General features: G+C 36.1%; 1 protein-coding gene across 9 annotated transcripts in view; it reads right to left on the bottom strand.

Moving 5' to 3' along the window:
• Window positions 1–21,667, bottom strand: part of CHD9 (chromodomain helicase DNA binding protein 9) — a 240,894-nt gene that overhangs the window by 79,248 nt on the left and 139,979 nt on the right. For 8 of the 9 annotated variants that reach the window (XM_040498014.1, XM_040498017.1, XM_040498016.1 and 5 more), the window contains 7 exons: window positions 18,224–18,335; window positions 14,410–14,556; window positions 13,384–13,452; window positions 13,250–13,305; window positions 12,247–12,364; window positions 8,872–8,958; window positions 8,544–8,681 (listed from right to left, as the gene is read on the bottom strand). In XM_040498014.1, coding sequence (XP_040353948.1) covers window positions 8,544–8,681; window positions 8,872–8,958; window positions 12,247–12,364; window positions 13,250–13,305; window positions 13,384–13,452; window positions 14,410–14,556; window positions 18,224–18,335 — 727 coding nt within the window. Of the gene's footprint in view, window positions 1–8,543; window positions 8,682–8,871; window positions 8,959–12,246; window positions 12,365–13,249; window positions 13,306–13,383; window positions 13,453–14,409; window positions 14,557–17,464; window positions 17,523–18,223; window positions 18,336–21,667 lie in introns of all 9 variants that reach the window. The other variant, XM_040498022.1, reaches the window with a different exon arrangement.

Raw genomic sequence — 21,667 nt, 5'->3', positions numbered from 1 at the left:
TGCACAAACTCTTCCAGAAAATTGAAGAAGGCAGCATATGTCAACTCATTCCATGAAGCCCTGATACTAAAATCAAAGATATTACACAAACTCACTACACATCAATATCTCTAATGAATACAGATGCAAATTTCATAACACAATTTTAACAAATGGGATCCAATATTGAAAAGGGTAATACATCATGACCAAGTGAATTTTTCCCAGGAATGGAAGATAGTTTAAATTTGAAAATTAATCAATGTTGATCAACAGACAAAAACAGATAATCTCAAAAGATGCAGAAAAGGGATTTAAGACGTCCAATACCTGTTCCTGATAAAAATTCTCATTAAATTTTGAATAGATGGGAACTTCCTCACCTGATACGGTACATCTACGAAAAGAGCCAAAGCTTATATCATACTTAATGATTAAAGACTGAATGTTATCTCCTTAAGAATGGAAAAAGGTAAGCATGTCCACTGTCCCCACTTTTATTCAACATTGTACTGCAGGTTCTAACATGTGCAATCAATCAAGAAAAATAAATAAAAGGCATTAAGATTAGAAATGAAGAGGTAAAACTAAATTCGAAGAAGACATGATTTGTCTATGGACAAATCCTGTGGAATCTAAAACAAAGATAAACTAAACAGTGATTTTATTAGCAAGGTTGCATGACACAAGATCAATACACAGAAAACTATATTATACATCGTAGAAACAATTACAAACACATTAAAAATTATCATAACAGCATCCAAAATATGCACTATTTAGGAATACATCTCACAAAATCATGTAAGAGTGGTATATTTAAAACTATAAAACATTGCTGAGAGAAATTAAAGAGGTAAATTAATGGACTTTCAGAGACTGAGTCTCAACATTATTGTTAATACCTTCCAACTGAAAAACAGATTCAACATAACCCAACCAAATCCCAGCAATGTTTTTGTAGAAATTGACATGCTGATTCTAAAACCATATGTAAATGCAAAAGACTAGAAAGATCCCAAACAATTTGAAAAATAATAAAGTTGGAGGATTTATAATGATTTCAAGACTTGTAAAAGTTAAAGAATCGAGACTGGGTGGAACAGTTGTAAAGATAACAAATAGGTCAGTGGAACAGGACAGAGGGTTTAAAAATACACCCACGTGTATGAAATCCATTGATTTCTGACAAAGTAGGAAAGGCAATTTAGTGGACTAAAAATAATTATTTTCCCCCCAAAATGATGCTAGAACAATAGGATACCCATAAGCAAAAAATGAACTTTGATCCATACATATACTATATGCAAAAATTAACTAAAAATTCATCATTGACCTAGCAATCCCTACCAAAATAACACTAGCATTCTTCACAGAGATAGAACAAACAATTCTAAAACTTATGTGGAACAAGGAAGGATCCAGAATAGCCAAAGCAATCTTGAAAAAGAAAACCAAGCTGGAGGCATCACAATCCTGGACTTCAATCTGTATTACAAAGCTGTAATCATCAAGACAGTATGGTACTGGCACAAAAACAGACACTCAGATCAATGGAACAGAACAAAGAACCCAGAAATGGACCCACAAAAGTATGGCCAACTAATCTTTGGCAAAGCGGGAAAAAATATCCAATGGAATAAAGACAGTCTCTTCAGCAAGTGGTGCTGGGAAAACTGGACAGCGACATGCAGAAAAATGAACCTGGTCACTTTCTTACACCATACACAAAAATAAATTCAAAATGGATGAAAGACCTAAATGTAAGACAGGAAGCCATCAAAATCCTCAAGGAGAAAGCAGGCAAAAACCTCTTTGATATTAGCCGTAGCAACTTCTTACTCAACACGTCTCCAGAGGCAAGAGAAACAAAAGCAAAAATGAACTATTGGGACCTCATCAAAATAAAAAGCTTCTGCACAGTGAAGGAAACAAGCAGCAAAACTAAAAGGCAACTGATGGAATGGGAGAAGATATTTGCAAACGACATATCAGATAAAGGGTTAGTATCCAAAATCTATAAAGAACTTACCAAACTGAACACCCAAAAAACAAATAATCCAGTGAAGAAATGGGCAAAAGACATAAATAGACACTTCTCCAAAGTCATCCAGATGGCCAACCAACACATGAAAAAATGTTCACATCACTCATCATCAGGGAAATACAAATCAAACCACAATGAGATACCACCTCACACCTGTCAGAATGGCTAACATAAACAACTAAGGCAAGAACAGATGTTGGTGAAGATGTGGAGAATGAGGATCTCTTTTGCACTGCTGGTGGGAATGCAAGCTGGTGCAGCCACTCTGGAAAAATAGTATGGAGGTTCCTCAAAAAATAGAAGTAGCCTATGACCCAGCAATTGTACTAGGTATTTATCCAGCAAATACAGGTGTGCTGTTTCAAAGGGGCACATGCACCCCAATGTTATTTATAGCAGCACTATCGACAATAGCCAAAGTATGGAAAGAGCCCAAATGTCCATCAACAGATGAAGAAGATGTGGTGTGTGTACACACACACACACACACACACACACACACACACACACAATGGAGTATTACTCGGCAATCAAAAAGAATGAAATCTGGTCATTTGCAACTATGTTGATGGAACTAGAGGTTATTATGCTAAGCGAAATTAGAGAAAGACAAATGTCATATGACTTCACTCATATGAGGAATTTAAGATCCAAAACAGATGAACATAAGGGAAGGGAAGCAAAAATAATATAAAAACAGGGAGGAGGACAAAACATGAGAGACTCTTAAATATGAAGAACAAACAGAGGGTTGCTGGAGGGGTTTTGGGAGGGGGGATGGGCTAAATGGGTAAGGGGCATTAAGGAATCTATTCTTGAAATCATTTTTGCAGTATATGCTAACTAACATGGATATAAATAAAAAAAATAAAGCATAAAAAAAATTCATCATAGACCTAAATGTTACCTAAAACTAAATAAAAATTTCTAGCAAAGATTTCTTAGATATAATACCAAAAGTATGATCCATAAGGAAAAGACAGATAAACTGGACTTAATCAAAATTAGGAACTTCTGTTCTTTTATAGACATTGGTAAGAAGTGAAAAGACAAGCCACAGACTAGGAGCTAAGATTTAAAATCATATATCTGATAAAGGACTTATATATAGAATACATAAATAGTTCTTAGAGCTAAATAATAAGAAAGCAAACAAGCCAATAAAAAATAGGCAAAATATTTAAATGTCACTTTGTTAAAGAAAATACACTAACGGCAAATAAACACATGAAGAGATTCTAAACATCATTAATCGTTAGGAAATGCATATAAAATCACAATGTCGTACCATCATATACATATTAGAATGGCTAAGATTAAAAAGACTGTCAATATCAAGTGTTGACAAGGATGTGAAGCAACTAGAACTCTTATACAATGCTGTGGAGAATGTATTATGGTATGACCAATTAGGAAAAAGTTTGGCAGTTTCTTAAAAAATTAAACAGAACACTGAACATATGACCCAGCCATTTTACTCGTGCGTATTTACTGAAGAGACATGAAAGCTCATGTCTAGACAAAGACTTGTCTACTAAAGTCCATAATACCTTAGTTCTAATAGCCAACACAAGTATTCATCAACAGATGAATGGATAAACAAATTGTGGGATATTACAACAAATCCTACTCAGTAATGTAAAGGAATGAATGAACTATCAATACATGCAATAACATGAATCTCAAATGCTACATGAAAGGAGTCATACAAAAAGAACAGTATAAGAACATTTAAAACAATTCATAGTGACATAGGGAAGATCAGTAATTGTCTACAGGTGGGGAATGGGGTTAGAGGAAGGAAGATTTTGGGGGTAGGGATTATAAAGGGGCATGAGAATATGGGAGTGATGGATAGTTCATTATCTTGATAATAGTGATGGTTTCAGACATCAAAACTTACCCAACCGTATACTTCAAATATGCAATTTACTGCATGTTGCTTCAAACTCAAACTATCTTTTAGAAATATGATGTAGCTGGGTCTGGTTCAAGATGATAACAGAGGAAGAACCTGAACTTACCTTTTCCCACAGACACCCTAAATCTACAACTACATATGCAACAATTTCCTCTGAAAGCAACCCCAAAACTAGCTGAGTAACTCCTACTCATCAGGCAAATGAGAAAAAAAACAGGTGAGACAGGCTGAGACACAATCTCGCCATAAACCCAGTGCCCTGTGTAGTGACCCATAATCAGGAAGGAACTTACAACTCTAAGCTTCTCCCTGAGAAGCAAATGGTTTAAATGCTGTATGTTGGTATCCCAACTTTTAAGATCTGAACCTGAGAGATGAGCCCCCAAAACATCTAGCTTTGAAACCCAATAGGGCTTGCATCCATGAAACCCACAAGGCTACATAGCTAACTGAGAGACTCTTCTTCAGGTGCTCACGTGGACTCACCTGGCTACACCCCAGGACTAGTGCAGAGGCAGCCGACTAAAAAGGATGATGTATATCGAATTTTTACTCGTATTTTAAATCTACCATACTTCTCTATACTACTTTTGATAATCATGGTACAACGAATTTCTTTGAAAAAAAATCTAGAAGCATAACACTGTATGCAAAAAAAAAAAAAAAATCATTTACATATATACTTTAGTCCCACTTTTCAATATATTTTTTCTTCCCCAGTAATAAAAAGCTCTGTCATGAATTTATTCTGGATAGCCAAGACATAAACTTTCTTAAGACTGATGGATGGGTGGAGAGAGAACAATATTCTAGCCCCAAACTAGTAGGATCTAGGTCTCAGGAGGATAAATACATTTCTGAGAAACAAATGCAAGGTTTCCTATGGTCTCCCACTTGCAAGTGAGAGTATATTGTTACTAATCAACAAAATGACACCTCTAAAAATTACCAGGATGGTCAGGGTCAGCATATGGTAATTGTGAAAGAAAAACAAAATAGGCTATTAGTAATCTGAAAACAGCTGGCAATTAAAGCTCTGCTGGAACTAAATACAATCAGGGTTTACTAAAGAAAACATTTCTTAAATGGTATCCAGTGAACTTGAATTTCCAGAATCTCTAAAAACACTTTACATGTTTTATACGTTGTTTTATTTAATAATAGCCTAGCAAAAATCCCCTTACCTCCTACAGTATTTAACTATGTTAGGCTTGCACCACTGTCAAATGCATGTGGTACATGAATTAAGGGGATTGTTTCTAATGGCTAATCTCCCTTTATCAAGGACTAAGGCAGTGCTTTCCTCAGTCATGTGTATCAAAATCTTTTTTTTTATTTAAAAAAAATTTTTTTTCAACGTTTTTTATTTATTTTTGGGACAGAGAGAGACAGAGCATGAACGGGGGAGGGGCAGAGAGAGAGGGAGACACAGAATCGGAAACAGGCTCCAGGCTCCGAGCCATCAGCCCAGAGCCTGACGCGGGGCTCGAACTCACGGACCGCGAGATCGTGACCTGGCTGAAGTCGGACGCTTAACCGATTGCGCCACCCAGGCGCCCCAAAATCATCTTTTTTAAAAACACTTTTGCCTGGGGTCTGCTCTCAGACATTCTGATTCTGAAGCCAGGAAATAGAAAACCAGGCATCTTGAATTTCTGAAAAGTTCCCAAGTGATTCTGATATGCACTTCTGACTGAGGATCACTGACTGATGAGGCTAAAAAACTAGGTTACCACTGAGGCACAGTCCCCAATTCCAAAAATAAAATCTTTCCTTTCCATTATATCCCTTGACCCACCCCTCCCTTAACCAGTTAACACTTTTGCTTCCCAGTACAAGGGAAGGCATTCTGTAGTCCAAGGAATGGGGGTAAGGCTGCTGTTCTCTTGGTGACAGATGATGGATATTACTGAGAGATAAATTAAGAAGAACAGAAAAGAGTTATTATAAAAATACGATCTATTCCATGAACAATTAATTTATTTCCTACTCTTACGTCATATCTCCACATTTTTCATGGCAGCCTTCCTCACTGTGATGCTAACTGAAAAGTGATCTGCGCCTGCCTTTCCATGTATAAATTCCCTCTTCGGTGAAGTAAGAAATTTCTGTGACCAAATTACATTTGAAAGAGGACAGGACAAAATATTTAATAAAATCATAATAGGTCTCATTGTGAATTTCTTTTGGATGGCCCCCAAAACTGGATTCACAGAATAATCTTATGTTTTAGAGTTGAAATAAACAATTTTAGGAATTAAAAGTAAAAAAAATTATTCAACATCACTCATCATCAGGGAAATACAAATGAAAACCACAATGAGATACCACCTCACACCTGTCAGAATGGCTAACATGAACAACTCAGGCAACAACAGATGTTGGTGAGGATGCAGAGAAAGAGGATCTCTCTTGCAGTACTGGTGCAAGTCCCACTACTGGTGGGAGTGCAAACTGCTACAGCCACTCTGGAAAGTAGTATGGAGGTTCCTCAAAAAATTAAAAATAGAACTACCCTATGACCCAGCAATTGCAGTACTAGGTATTTATCCAAGGGAGATAGGTATGCTGTTTCGAAGGGACACAGGCACCCCAATGGTTATAGCAGTACTATCAACAATAGCCAGAGTATGGAAAGAGCCCAAATGTCCATCAATGGATGAATGGATAAAGAAGATGTGGTATATACATACAATGGAGTATTACTCAGCAATCAAAAAGAACAAAATCTTGCCATTTGCAACTACGTGGGTGGAACTGGAGGGTATTATGCTAAGTGAAATTAATCAGAGAAAGACAAATATCATGACTTCACTCATATGAGGACTTTAAGACACAGAACAGATGAACATTAGGGAAGGGAAGCAAAAATAGTACAAAAACAGGGAGGGGGAAAAAACAGAAGACAGTCTTAAATATGGAGAACAAAGTGAGGGTTACTGGAGGGGTTGTGGGAGGGGGGATGGGCTAAATGGGTAAGAGGCATTAAGGAATCTACTCTTGAAATCATTGTTGCACTATATGCTAACTAATTTGGAGTAAATTAAAAAAAGAAAATTTAAAAAGAAAAAGAAAATAAATCAAAGTAAAAAATTATAGAATTATTAGCAATAACACAACTTGCCAGAGCCTTCTAGAATTCTAGTTTCTGTATTAGAAAAGTCAATAACCTGTTCAAGTTTTTTTAATTTTTTTTGACCAGGGAAGAGATTAGTACTGCCCCAGCCAAAAAAACAAAAAAAAAAAAAACCCACCACCACCACCACCAACAAAAAAACCAAAAACCAATGTACTTAATTTATGTAGGCTTTTTACCAACATTCAATATAAAAGTTTCTTTAAAAATTGTTTTAAATGTAAAAAAAATTTTTTTTAATGTTTATTTATTTTTGAGGGAGATGGAGACAAAATGTGAACAGGGAGGGGCAGAGAGAGAGGGAGACACAGAATCCGAAGCAGGTTCCAGGCTCTGAGTTGCCAGCACAGAGCCCGATGCGGGGCTTGAATCCACAAACTGTGAGATCATGACCTGAGCCAAAGTAAGATGCTCAACCAACTGAGCCACCAAGGCGACCCTAAAAGGTTCTTTTAAAATAAAGCTATTATGGAAAAAGATGAACTATTTAGTTATAGAGAATTAACTGGTTTATAGAAAAGGAAAAGGTGAATGTAATAAGGATTTTTTCCTTAATTTATACATACAGAGAATTAATAACTCCACCCAGAGCTGAAACAGATACATTTTTTTCAGTTTATTTATTTTGAGAGAGAATGAGTGTGTGTGTGTGCGCACGCGCACGTGTGGGCAGAGGAGGGGCAGAGAGAGAGAGAAAAAGAGAGAACCGCAAGCAGGCTCTGCACCATCTGCACAGAGTCCGATGCAGGACTCCATCTCATCAACTGTGAGATCATGACCAAGCTGAAATCAAGAGTCCAACACTTAACTGAGTCACCCAGGGGCCAGTGAAACTGATATTCCTGATGTATTTTTTATTGTTTATTTACTTATGTTAGAGAGAGAGGGAGAGCAAGTGGGGGAAGGAGAGAGAGAGAGAATCCCAAGCAGGCTCCACACTGCCAGTGCGAAGTCCATTACAGGGCTCCAACTCATGAACCCTGTAAGATCGTGATCTGAGCTGAAATCAAGAGTGGGACACTTAACTGATTGAGCCACCCAGATGCCCCTATTCTTGATATTTTTATAAATGACCTGAGAGAAAAAGTAGTGGGACACTGTTAAATTCAGAGATAAGGTAGAAGCATTTGCAACTTTTCTGGAGGGAAATCTGAAGGAAATACTCATCAGAATTATAAATGCACATATGCTCTGACCAAGTGATTACACTTCAGATTTGTCTTACAGACACTTGTACAAGGGCTCCATGTTCAATGTTCGCATTGCTTATGACAGCCAAAAACTGGAATACCCAATTTTCAGAGGAATAAATTAACATACATAAGATATTATGTAGCAATTTTTAAAATACAGTATTCACTGTGTGCCAAAAACGAAATTCAAAATGCAAAGACTACATAAAACCTGTTGAACAGAGAAGTGTTAAGATTTTATGAAATTGTCTAAGACGCAGTTCTTACCAAATGTCTTGTGTCAGGCCTTGAAGCTTGTAACTGTTCAAACTCTTCTATTTTTGCAAGATCTACATCTTCTTTTAGTTCCCAAGTACTATCTTCATACGGTAATGAGCACCACTTTACTAAGTAGTAAATAACAGGCTGTAAAAAAAAATTTTTCATTTTACCATTTTGAAAAAGAGTAGCTAGAAACAGTTTCAATATACTCACCCTACATCCATAAAAACTAAGGAAACATTTTTCAGTGTTTTTAGGTCATTAATTTTTTAAGAACAGTAGGTTTTAACATTTGGCAAGTTTAGGTTTTTAATTTTTTTAACTAAATATTTACCTCACCAGTGTCTTTATCTTCACAAAAAGAGACTTCTAACACTCTGTCTACTTCAACGTAGTCTGGGTTAAATGGTTCCTCTTCCATCTATAATTAAAAAGTAACTTGATCGATATTTGACAAAGAAGTAGAAGGATAAAAGCATTATAAACACAATTTAACTAGCTATTTTCTATACAGCAAACATAAGTTTGATTTCAATTAAATTTTCAATGAATGGGATACTTCCCTTTTAATTTCCAAAAGATACCTATGATGTTTGTCTATACTATGAATCAGCATGTTACATATAATAAAAGCAACCAAATAACACTAAAAAATAAGGTACCTTAGATGAGTAGCTTACTCTAGAAGACACGTTCCTTAAAATTTTCCATAAAGGGTCTCTGTACCTTTCTTTTGCCACTTTCCTCAGGTCTAAGTGTTGGAGGCCAACCACCCCACCTGTAGGCCCATCTATCAGTTGTATCAAACATTCTTGATCTACTGATGATTCTTGGGCTCAGGACCCAATGACTTAAATGAAAGAGGACTCTCTATCTGAGTGACCTCAAATTGCACTCATTTACTCTTCAACCTATGTGCGCTTCTTTCCTGCAGTTTCCTACTAGGCTAGTGATAACACAGCACTGCCCCCACCCCCTTATTCCCAGTTACACAAGTCAGACATGGAGAAGTCAGCTCAGATTCTTTCTCTTTTTTAATCTCCCACATCTAGTAAGTCATCAATTCTTATAGATTCTGCCTTTAATGACAGCTCAGATTGGTTCCTCCTTCCTCATTCTCCCTGCTTCGTCACTTCTTACGTGGACTCTGACAATCTCCTAACTAGTCCTCGACTACCTTCTTGCCTCCCTTTAATCCATTTTCACATTGACCCTAGGGTGATCTTTCTCAAATATAAATCTTACCCATGGCTCCCCTGCTTCAAATCCTTCAGTGACCCTCCCTTGTTTGGGGATCAGGCCCACATTGGTTTGTGTGGAATAAACAGGATTGTACCTTTTCCTCCAGCCTCACCTCCTACTGCTTGGCACAGCTGTACCCCAGATTTCATGCTCCCAAAGTACAAAAACACAGCCTTTTCAAACTCCATGTTATGGCACACCTCCATGTTTTTATACTCGTTCTTCTCCCTTCTGAATGGACTGTTGTTCCTTCTCTTGTCTGCCCGGCTGTTTCCTACTCATTCCTCAACGCCTTACTTTCAATAGCCCTTCTCGACTATCTCTGCTGCCTCTACTCCTCTGCTTAACCTTTAAATACTGTAGTGCTCCATGGTTCTGTGTTTAGTTCTCTTCACTGTCTCAAATCCTTCCTGAACAATGGTATCATCTCGGGATCTCTTGATAACAAAGACACTGCCCAACATCAGAATGGTAATGAGGTACTTTAAGACAATCTGCATAGTTCCAATTTATGTTGTACCTGAGTCAAGTGAGAAAAATTAGTCTTTGTGAAAAGTTAAAAGATTATTAAGTATTTCTAAAATCTTTAGCTCATTAGAAATTTCTGTATTAGAGTGAGGAGGTGAAAAAATTTTGACCTCCCAGCATCCATAAACTGAGGAGGTCATTAGAATCATCAAATTTTTAAAGTCGATTTTGTAATTAGAAAGGAAGTAAGAGTAACTTCATGGTGCAAAAATCTGCCAGATACCACCATAATCTAGTGATTAAAGTTACCACCACCAGTAATGGGGCAAATAGGTATTGTGCACTTCCTGATATGATTTATTGAGAAGGCTACAGTATCATTTCTGTGGTGGTCTTTTACTTTAATTCCAGTGGAGTCAATACACAGAGTTACATTAGTTTCAGGTGTACAATATAGCAATGTTCTTTTAACATGACTTGAATCCCGAGGAAGCATCAGACGCCACCAAATTTACCACCTATACACTTTTTTCTTTTCTTTTTTTTTTTTGAGAGAGAGAGATAGCAAGCGAGCGAGCAAGGCGGGGAGAGGGGCAGAGGGAAGAAAAACAAGAATCCTAACTAAGCAGGCTCCACGCTCAGTGCAGAGTCCAATGCGGGGCTGGATCCCACAATCCTGGGATCATAACCTGGGCCGAAATCAAGATTCAGATGCTTAACTGACTGAGCCACTCAAGCGCCATTACCTATACTCTTAAAAATGTTCAAGTAATGAAAAACACAGAAAGACCAATTAAAAGACGTATGACAACACAATTCAACATATGATGCTGGATTGGATTCTGGACCAGTTTAACAAACACGAAGACACATCTTTTGCTATAAAAATAGTGGAGCAGTTACTGAAATATGAATAAGGTTTGCAGATGGGTTAATATGACATCAATGTTAATTATATTATTATGTAACAGAATTCTTGAAAACTTAAATACTGATGTATTTGCAACTTGCTTTCAAATGGTTTAAGAAAAAAGGAATGTTCATGGGAGGGAGGCAGAGACTGAGGCAGAGGGAGAATGAATGTGAATGAAAAGCAAACATGGTAAAATGTTAACATTTAGGGAATCGTGTTAAAATATATGTGGGAAAATAAAATGTACAGCATAGGGAATAGAGTCAATGGTGCTGTGATTGCTGTATGGTGACAGATGGCAGTTACACTTGTGGTGAGCACAGTGTAACATACAGACTAGTGGAATCACTATGCTGTACACCTGAAAGTAATATAACATTGTATGTCAACTATACTTCAAGTATAAAGATAGATATAGATACAGATATATATGCATGTGAATTCATTGTACTATTTTTACAACTTAAGATTTTCAAAATAGAAACTCTAAAAAAATCTTCAAATTAAAAAGTTAAAAAAAATTTAGATGAATCTAAAACTGCTCTAAAATAAGCCCATTAAAAGAAGAAAGAAAAAAAATTTAGAGCTGAAAAGGCCATCAACTAATAGGTGAGACCGTTCAAGTGAATTATTCCTATGATGTTTTTGTTCACACACACACCACCTGGCATAGAAAATATGCAACATATTTCATGTACTGAAAAATCTTAAATTTCCATTTACTTGCTACATTACCATTTCCATTACTTGAATAACTCTGCTGATAAAATTCTTTGAGACATTAACCCACTCATATTCAACTCTTAAGTATTGAAATACTGTGACTTTAAAAATACAAGAAAAAACTAAAAATAAAATAAAAATAGAAGAGTTATCTGCCACTCTGAATTATCAGTGCTCCTGCAGCAGCTAGTTTCCAAGCTAAATTTGGGGAGAGAAAATTACTATATGAAGATGGCATTTGTATTCAAATATCAAACTTGGAAGCCTAAGAATTAAAATGAATAAGACTTAAATTGTTGATAAATAACACTAAATGTGTTCAGAGTTCAACACATAATAGTTTCATTTATTTCCTTTTCTTACGTCTGCAAAAAAATGTGCTCTTTGTGCTTGTCTCAGTTTGAATCGTTTGATTTTCTGCTGGATCCTTTTATCTTTCAAAAGCTGCTGTTCTGTGGCCCATTCACAGTGAAGATAGGAGCTAAAATGTTTATAAAAGCAATATATTAGAATGACAGAGAAAATCATGTTTTGTTTTTTTAGATTTATTTTTAATCATAGCATCCAATACAAAATATTCAACTTTATGAATAGGTAGCTCATCATTTCATTTAATGCCAACAGACTCTGTACAATTTCTAAAATAAAGCCACTGTGATCATTATATCCTAAGGAGACTGTAGTATAAACACGTGCAATTTGCCACACAAAACAGAATGGTAAACCAAGTCATCAGGGCAACGAGATGTGATTTATCAGTTACTTCTTCACTGTATTAGTTTTGTTATGATCAGAAAGCTAACTTATTTCAAAGCCAATGTAATTTTATTTAAAACACTTTCTGTCACATAAGTATAGGAAAAAGTGGAATAAAATCTGAAAAGTTCAACAACATAACAAGTAATGTCTATAATTTGCAAAAGAATATTTTATTCTTTCATTTTGATATTAATAATTAGTGTTTTCTGGAAGAAAATCCCCTTAAACTTTTTTTTTTTTAATGTTTATTTGTTTTTGAGAGAGAGACACAGTGAGAGGGGAGGGGCAGAGACAGAGGGAGACACAGAATCCGAAGTAGGCTCCAGGCTCCGAGCTGTCAGGCCAGAGCCTGACATGGGTCTTGAACTCACGAACCGTGAGATCATGACCTGAGCCGAAGTTGGACGCCTAACCGACTGAGCCACCCAGGTGTCCGCAAATTCCCTTAAATTTTAACATAAAGGGTTTGCAGCCTTTTAAGTTCATGCATTAATTAAACACTTTAAAATGCAGATAAAATAAAAAGAATAATTTAACTTAATATATTTAAATGTTAATTTATATTTAAATCAGTATTTTCTATTATTTTTCTATCTCAGATACTTACTAATTCTTGTATTTTACAAAAAATTCTTCTGTATCAATCATCACTCCAGGTGATACCTAAGGAAATAAAATCAACACTTAGGAGTGTAACACTCAGGCCACGTAAAGTGTGCAACGTAACGTGAGATTACTTACTTCCTTTTTTGTAATTCTAGAAGACAGGATTTTATCCACGATTGCAGCATCTTCTTCACTTGGATTCTCCTATGGGAGGGAAGAAAGAAAATACGACGTCACATTTTAAAAACTCCTTTAGTTGCTACTTTGTAGGTTTACGAACACACTAAAATTCAGCAGATGTTTATTGAGCATGCGTGCTGGGCGTGGTGTTAAATGTTAGGAATACAAAAATGGAAAAACATCACTGTTGTTACTGTCCTGGTCAGCACCTGCATCTTCATCACCGGACACGTACTGTGCTTAATGGGCTCAGCGTGATCATCAGCACTTCATGTATATATTAACTCATTTAACCCTCACAAGTACACAACAAGGTAGGTACTATTATTGTCTCCACTGTACCGATTAGGAAGCTCAAGCACAGAGAACATAAGTGCTTGCCCAAGGTGTCAGATCACTCAGTTGGCAGGTGAGTGGCTGGGCCACAATCCAGACAAGGAAGGTGACAAGAATGCACAGAGAGGAAGATGCACACTCAGAGATACAGAGTGTGCACCCATATTCATAAGGCCAGAGGAGTCAGTGCTTGTGAAGAAGTGGCATGAGGTAAGGCCTCCCTCCCATCCCCCGCCCCCCCAAAAAAAATCCACACAAAGGGCTCTGTGCACTGGGCTAAAAACACATCATTCTATTCTGTAAGACTTGGGGAGCTATTAGAGGAGGTTTCAGTAGAAAAGTACTATGATCAGGACTATAATTCAGAAATATTCTGCAAAAAGGATAGCATTTGGAGGAGTTTCAGAAATACATATGTAAGGGGTGAAAAACAAGGTGATAAACTGTATGAAGAAGCAAAGGAAGAAAACAGAAAGGATGAATCTCTAGGTTTCTGATCTGAATAATTAACGGTTCCTTTAACTACAATATGGAATCCAGGAGGAAAAGTTGGAGCAGATTTTAGGAGGAAAGATAATGAGAGTATTTTAAAGAATGTATGTTGACTTCAAATGATTTGTACTTATAATCCCAGATCTGTCTTACCACAAATAACTGTAAAGGCTGTTCACCAGGTAAAGGAGCTGAATTCTTTTTTATTTTCATAGAACCTTTGAGCTCTTCTTCAGATTGTTTCCCTTCTGCATCTTCCGCATATTTTTTTCTTTTAATTTGACGATTTGATCTTCTTTTCTGTAATGAACCATAAGGATCATATTTATATGACAGATTTTAAAGGAAAGACATTAAAAATAATTACTCCTAGTGTGGCAATTTTGTACATTAAATTTTTGAAATTGTCTTCAACATCCATCTTTTCTCATTTTTCCTTTTAATTAAAGGAAGATTATAATTTTCCCTTTGCCACAGGCTCAGAATCTTGTTCTACTTCCTAACGTTTCAAATAACAAAGAATAGTCAAACCATTATTACTTTTCTTTAGAAATTATTACAATTAAAAAAGATTTATTTAACCACGTCACACCTTGGGCAAAACATATTTTATTAGTAATACCTTTATTACCTGTCTTTAGAAACTATTGTTGAGAAGAGTAAAGACATGTTTTATTTAGCTATTTCACACTTTGGGCAACACATACTTTAAACTGTTAATACTTTTGCAGTTTTTGCTTCAAACCTAAAAAGTGCATCAGATGTATACTGGTTAAATAATTAATCGGGGACATAAAACTAGAACACGATATTAAATAACTGTTACCACAAAACCCACAAACTTCTGTTTAAAACAGAATGAAATAATGTAAAATATTTTAAAAGAGATACACAAAATAATCAAGTAAATCTACCAAATAATTTAATGTGTATGAAAGAGGAACCTGTTTTTTACTGACTTTACTAGCTTCCCTTAAAAAATAAAAAACACTATCAAAAGCAGAAGTAAGCCTTTTGAAAAGTATTACATTTTAAAGTAATCTAAGTGATTTAAAATCAGGTATAATACACATGGCTTTACTTACCTCCCTACATATCTAATATTTGATCTTCCCCACTATAAAATCAAAATCTCAAATTGGCTTGAAAATTTCAAAGAACCTAGGTTTGCTTTTTTTCCCCACATCCCTAAAATCTCATGGGTGGAAGCATCTCAGCCAACTTTTCTATTGCTCAGTATTTGGTAAATCTACCCCTTCTTCCTTCCTTTTTCTATGCCATTTTATATATTTAGTAACTCCCATGACATCCCCCCACATTATAACCAGCAAAATGACCTATGCATTCTCCTTTTGGTTTCCGCGAATATCCTCAATTTGGTAGGCCTTTCATATTTCCATAGCCATTACAAAAATGCCTCAATCAGTGCAGCAGGCTGAGGACAAACTGCATTCAAAAAATTGCAGTGGCCTTTTACATGCCTCTGCCTGTTTCTCGAGTTGTGGAATACTGAGAGAAAGAAAGGTACTAATATGGTGAGTTAGGTTAGCCAAATACAGTAGATAACCTCATGACTCATGTAGGATGGGTCACCATCTCTTGGCCATGAAGACATACACATTTTCAAAACTCAAGGTAACACTGTTGTTAATATGGGAGACAGGAAGGTGGCATATAAAAGTTGTAATAAAAGGAACTTCTAGAAACCCAAATTTTCCCACATCTTATTTTGAAAAAAAAATTACTATTACTTGAGGGAAAAATTCTATGGATCTCTAATCTAACATTAGGCTGAAGGAATATTTAGAGTTCTACTACAGGCATCATATAGCTCTGAATACTCAAGAATAGCTTAAATTAGTAAACCAACAGTGACATTTATTATTCTAACAATAACATGTATTACCAATGTTATGTCTCATTGGGCACAAATCTTCTAGGTAGTGAAGTTTAAGAGTAATTCGATATACTTTTAGAAGATTCCATTTGATGTTTTCAGCATTAAAGTTTCCTTTCTGGTCACTTAGGTATCTATTAGTACTTTGAAATGCCTCATTTAGGTCTTTCGTAAATTGTAAATGAGTGGCCTGAAAGAATCCTTTGCACTAACAAAAGTGCACATTTAGATAATTCTTCACAAGATAACATGAGAGCCACGTATCGTAAGCTGCATACTCATCCTATGACGACTTTATCAATCTAAAAGATGAATTAAAAAGTGTGAGTTATGTGATTATGGCTGGAATATTATAAGATTATTATAGATACTATAAGATTATAGCTGGAATCATTACAGTGGAATAAATTATATTCGACTAGAGAACACAGCTACACATCAGGCCAAGCCAAATGAGGTGCCACTCTCAACAAATTATCTTTCTCTGTCATGTAATATCTCTCTACTACTTTAAAAATACAAAAACTAATTTGGTGTGCACATTTTTGGCTAACGTGCTTTTGTCTGGCTTTATTTCTCTATAGTGTTTTGAAAGCACAATTTAAAATGGTGACAAATTCTTTTTTTGAATATTTTTCTAGGTTTTTCTTCTTAGAGGCTTCAAAAGATCAAACTACAACACTTTACATAAGAGGTCAGAAACAGGCTTTTAAACAACTAACACATCATTCCGATAACACGTCACTTGTGTCCTATAATAATCCTAACATAATGTACTGTATGCGCTTTTAAAAATATTAAGTCTGCAAACATAGTCAGACTACTGAAGTACTCTATATGAAGATTAAGGGTAAAAGAATTAAATATCACATTTAGATTTTTATTCCACCTGACTCTAAACCTAAAACTTAAATTAGTTTTCACGCCTTCAAATCTTGACAGTCCACTGTAAGTGAAAGCTACGTGGCTCTTTCCATCATTCATATAATGGAACACTTAAATATATCAATAATATAGATTTATTATCATTTATCAGAAAATATTTCTTTCCTTCCCCATTTATATTTTTGCGTTAACGCAATGCAGCAACCTACAGCGAAAAGCACAGAAGAAATGCGCATGTTAACCTATTCTACCATTTCGTTGTTTGGTAATAACCATAGTGGAAAAATGGCCAGCAGTATCCTAGCAAAAATTCAACTGAATTTTCTCATGTTGAATAAGTTAACTGTAAGTTTGCCTAGGTTAAGGATAACATGTGAAGAAAAAGCCAGGCCATATAATATTAGGAGCTTCAGTCACTGCCCTTACCTCAACTCTTGCAGCAGCCCAGGAGCCTTGAGCCACTACTCTCCCATTGGATAAGAAGCTGCATAAGGAAGAAGAAAGGCCATTCAGGGGCTTTCTGGCCCCATAATTCAACAACTGCCACCACCCATACGGCCTAGAGTTGTACTTTAATTATTAGAGAGCAGAGGGTGGCCTGAATTATTATGACCTTCACTACATATAGACTTTTTAACTTCACAAGGTTATTTTGAATATCCACCTATTCAAAAAAAAAAAAAAAAAAAGGCAAAATGCACAGTATTCTTGTCCACATTAGGGGATTTTTAATAAAACTGGTTATCTTTTCTTTGACAGAAGCAGACCAACGGAATTATCTCTAGGAACGATTCAATCCACTTGCTCTATCATTCTATGTGATTCTAAAAATCAATATCTCCATCATTAAGTTCACTCAAAAGCACTCCGTAAGTACAGGATAATATCACTAGATATTTCTCCATACTAAAAGCCATCAGGGACTTTGGACTGTTACTTAACCTCTCTGGGCTTTGGTTTCATTATCTGAAAAATGAAGGGTTTAGAGAGGATATGTAGGTTCCCTCCCAGATCTAACATTCTATAGCAATACTGCTAGAAGCACATTTTGCTGTCTTAAAGTTCTACCATGTAACACAATGTAGTTTTACTACTAAACTAAAGTATAAATAACCATAAAGCAGTTTTATGCTATCTAAATAATTCTACCAGTGCTTCATTTCTCAGAAAAAATGTAATACTCACTTGAGGGTCTTCCTCTTTGAGTGTGTGCCGTGGCATCTGCTCTGTATCAGATATTTCATCTGAAGACTCATTCTTTCTTTTTTGTTTCTTACCCAACGTAATAATGAGTTTGCTGTTTCAAGAGGAAAGGAACCAACAGTAAGAACTCTTTTGCCTTTTTCTATTTTTGGTCATATTAAGATTGGCATGATAAACTTTTTTCCATTTTGTATCACATGAATGTTCAACCAAAGATAACTATCATGAAATCCATAATGACATTTTCAAGACAAGAACTGTATTCTAGTGGAACAAACACAAACCAATACTACAGTTAACGTACTTCTAGGCATAGAAAGGCAGCCAAGTTTTAGCACTTGTTTCTCAGGCTCAAAATCATTTTTCATGGGAAAAATGTCAGGTGATAGAACTGTAGTTAATAATTAAAATAATACATTTATTATCTTGTAGATTTGGAATGAGGGTTTTTTTCCCCCTTCTACCTCTTACTAAATTCAAACTCCTCACTTCTCCCCTACTTATTAAAACTTTAACAATGAATTGTTCTTTCATTATTTCATTTTTGTTAAGGCCTATCTTAGCTGTACTGTATGTTCCTAAAAAGTTAAAAGCTCTTCTTTTATATTTCCACAGTTTGCCTGTCTCTCTCATATATATGTGTACATGTGTATATTAATATTTATACACACCCATTAAATACAAATGTTTAAAATGAAAATGTGTTTTCAACTTTTTTTCTTGATCAGAGGTATAGAAATTATAGAGCTCCCACATTTCCTTATTTTGGGTTCAACAGATAAGGGGGCATGATTTTAAAGCACCATACTAACCACAAATCATGCTAATTGCTTATCAGGGAAATTCTATTTTAGATATCCATATTTCAAACAGAGAAAACTTCCCAAAATATTTTGAAGTGTGATATATCAGAAACAGAATTTTCTTCAACAATTATTTACTAACATGGGGCAACTTGGAGGTTAAAAGCAAAAGCACACACTTTGAAATCATAGCATCAAAAATTTTAAAACTGATTCCACCACTTACCTATCTGTAAGACACCTGGCAAATTACCTGATCTCTTTTAGCCTTAGTTTCCTTGCCTGGAAAATAGAGATATTCTAATAGCTACCTCTACTGTTGTTGAGTATTAAGTGGGATAATGCATATGAGCTCTTGGCAAAGTTCTGAACTAACCTCTAATTATTATATGCCAGGTGCTCCTAGGTTCTAGGATTTGAAGATAAAGTGGACACAGTCCCCAACATTAAAGTGTCACTGTTAGAATATGAACACAGTTAAAAGGCAAAAGTGGAAGTTAGTGCCAGATGTAATGTGAACACCAAAGAAGAGGTGCTTATGTCTACTGAAGAATAAAGGAGGTATAGAGAAAAGGTAAAGTTTGAGATAGGAAACTAATGATAAAAGGGGGTTTAATTGCTAGTGAAAGAAAGGGGAAGGTACATTCCAGGTAGGGGGTGATATTACAGAAGAATGAGAGAAATGTGCAGAGATAAGGGTGTGTCAGAAATACACACCCTTATGTAAGCACCTGGGTGGCTTAGCTGGGTAAGCATGGACTCTTGATTTTGGCTCAGGTCATGATCTCACGTCCTTGAGTTCAAGCCCTGGTGTCTGCTGTCAGCACGGAGCCCACTTTGGATCCTCTGTCCCCCTCTCTCTCTACCCCTTCCCCGCTCGCACTCTCTCTCAAAAATAAAATAAACGCTTAAAAAAAAAAAAAAGAAATATACAAAGTAGTTCAGGAGGAGGAAATGGAGAGATGGTCATCTAGACAGAGTGAACAGAAGATCCTTGTATGACATGTAAGGAGTTAATATTTTAGTTTAAGGCTAGATTTTAAGCTCCACAGGGTGGGAATTGAAACAATCTAAATCTGTCTTGTTCACCACTGACAACAAATGGCTCTGAGATACTCTGAATAAATGAAAACAACCAAATAATAAAGCAATTGGGAGATATGAGAATTTTACACCAATAAGTTCTAGGGATTTAATAATATAGCATGGTGATGCTAGTTAAATACAATACTGTGTTGTCTATTTGAAAACTGCTAAGAGAGTGAATCTTAAAAGTTCTCATAGTGAGGAAAAAAACTGTCACTAGTGAGGGGATGGGTATTAGCTACACTTAATTGTGGTAACAGTTTTGTAATGTGTACATATGCCAAATCATTATGTTGTACACCTTAAACGAATATAATGCTATATGTCAATTATCTCAATAAAACTGGTGGCAAAAGGAATTTCCAACAAGAGAGCAATGCAACTCAAAGAAGTAAAATGCAAGGCAGGGAAAGGAGCAATCACGCAAATGACAACTCAAGCGAGAGATGGCGAGAGCAACGGGGTCAATGACTGGCTGCCCAGATGTGAGGCAAGAAAATTCTAGGAAGAGTTATTCCCAGATTACTCTTGTATTGTACTGCATGATTACCACCTTCAACAGGAGAAGGATGACTCTGACTTGGTATGTCACCTGCACTCTTCTGACGATGTGAAGAAAGCAGACAAGAGGTACAAACACAGCTTATGTTGGAAGCAGGAAATCAGAGAAAGTCCAAAAAGATATTCTGAAACAGTAAGAAGGAACTAGCCGTGTTTGTACTTCATTCCTTCTCACTACTTTCACTGGTCATGTGTTCCCCTGTCTGGTGCCGTTTCCTTATGTTGGTTTACCTCCTAAAATACAACTCTCCCTTGAGGTCATGTCTACGATTAGATACCACATGATCCTGTTCTTCCTCCCTCTCATCCACACTTCCTAAAAAAGTTGTCTACACGGTCGGTTTCATTTTCAGTCCTCAACCGGCCATTATCTGAACTCTTGGAACTACTTTTCATTTTCAAAGCTTCCACTTATCTAGCAGAGGCAGCCTCTGCTGACTTTTGCACGCATTCTCTCATTTGATGTTCGTATGATTCCAAGAGGCAAATACCAGCATTTTATAAAAGGAAATGGAGGCTTAGCGAAGTTAAAGAACTTGTTCCAAGTCTCACCTATAGTAAGAATAGAGATAAACATTAAGTAGGCCTCATTCCAAAGCTTGAACTCCTAATGTCTGAGGCCACAAAGGACCTTTGTAATGCCAAACCCAAAGGGAATTTTTAACGCTTTACTACCAACGCATAACGAATCAGTTTTTCCTTTTCTGTACCCTTGGCCATGGGACACAATACTCTCCTGGTTCTTGCTAAACTTCCTTGGCTCCTCTTCCTCCATCTATTCTTAGTATTGGTAGTTTTCAGCATGATTCAGTCCTCGACAACCCTTTTCTATCCATCCTGTAAACTTTGTTGTTTCTCAAATTAGGGTCTTCAGCCTTCTTTTCTATCGGCAGTCCCTGAGAGATGAAATCTATTCATAAAACCAGCTGTTACTTAGACATGTCCACATGGATATCCCACTGATATCACAATCTCA

Source organism: Herpailurus yagouaroundi, unplaced genomic scaffold (genome assembly GCF_014898765.1).
Source record: "Herpailurus yagouaroundi ecotype Mexico unplaced genomic scaffold, PumYag 190, whole genome shotgun sequence".
In the NCBI taxonomy this organism is placed as follows: Eukaryota; Metazoa; Chordata; class Mammalia; order Carnivora; family Felidae; genus Herpailurus; species Herpailurus yagouaroundi.
Note: the sequence above shows the minus strand (reverse complement) of the source record. Positions and strands in the feature narration are given on the sequence as shown.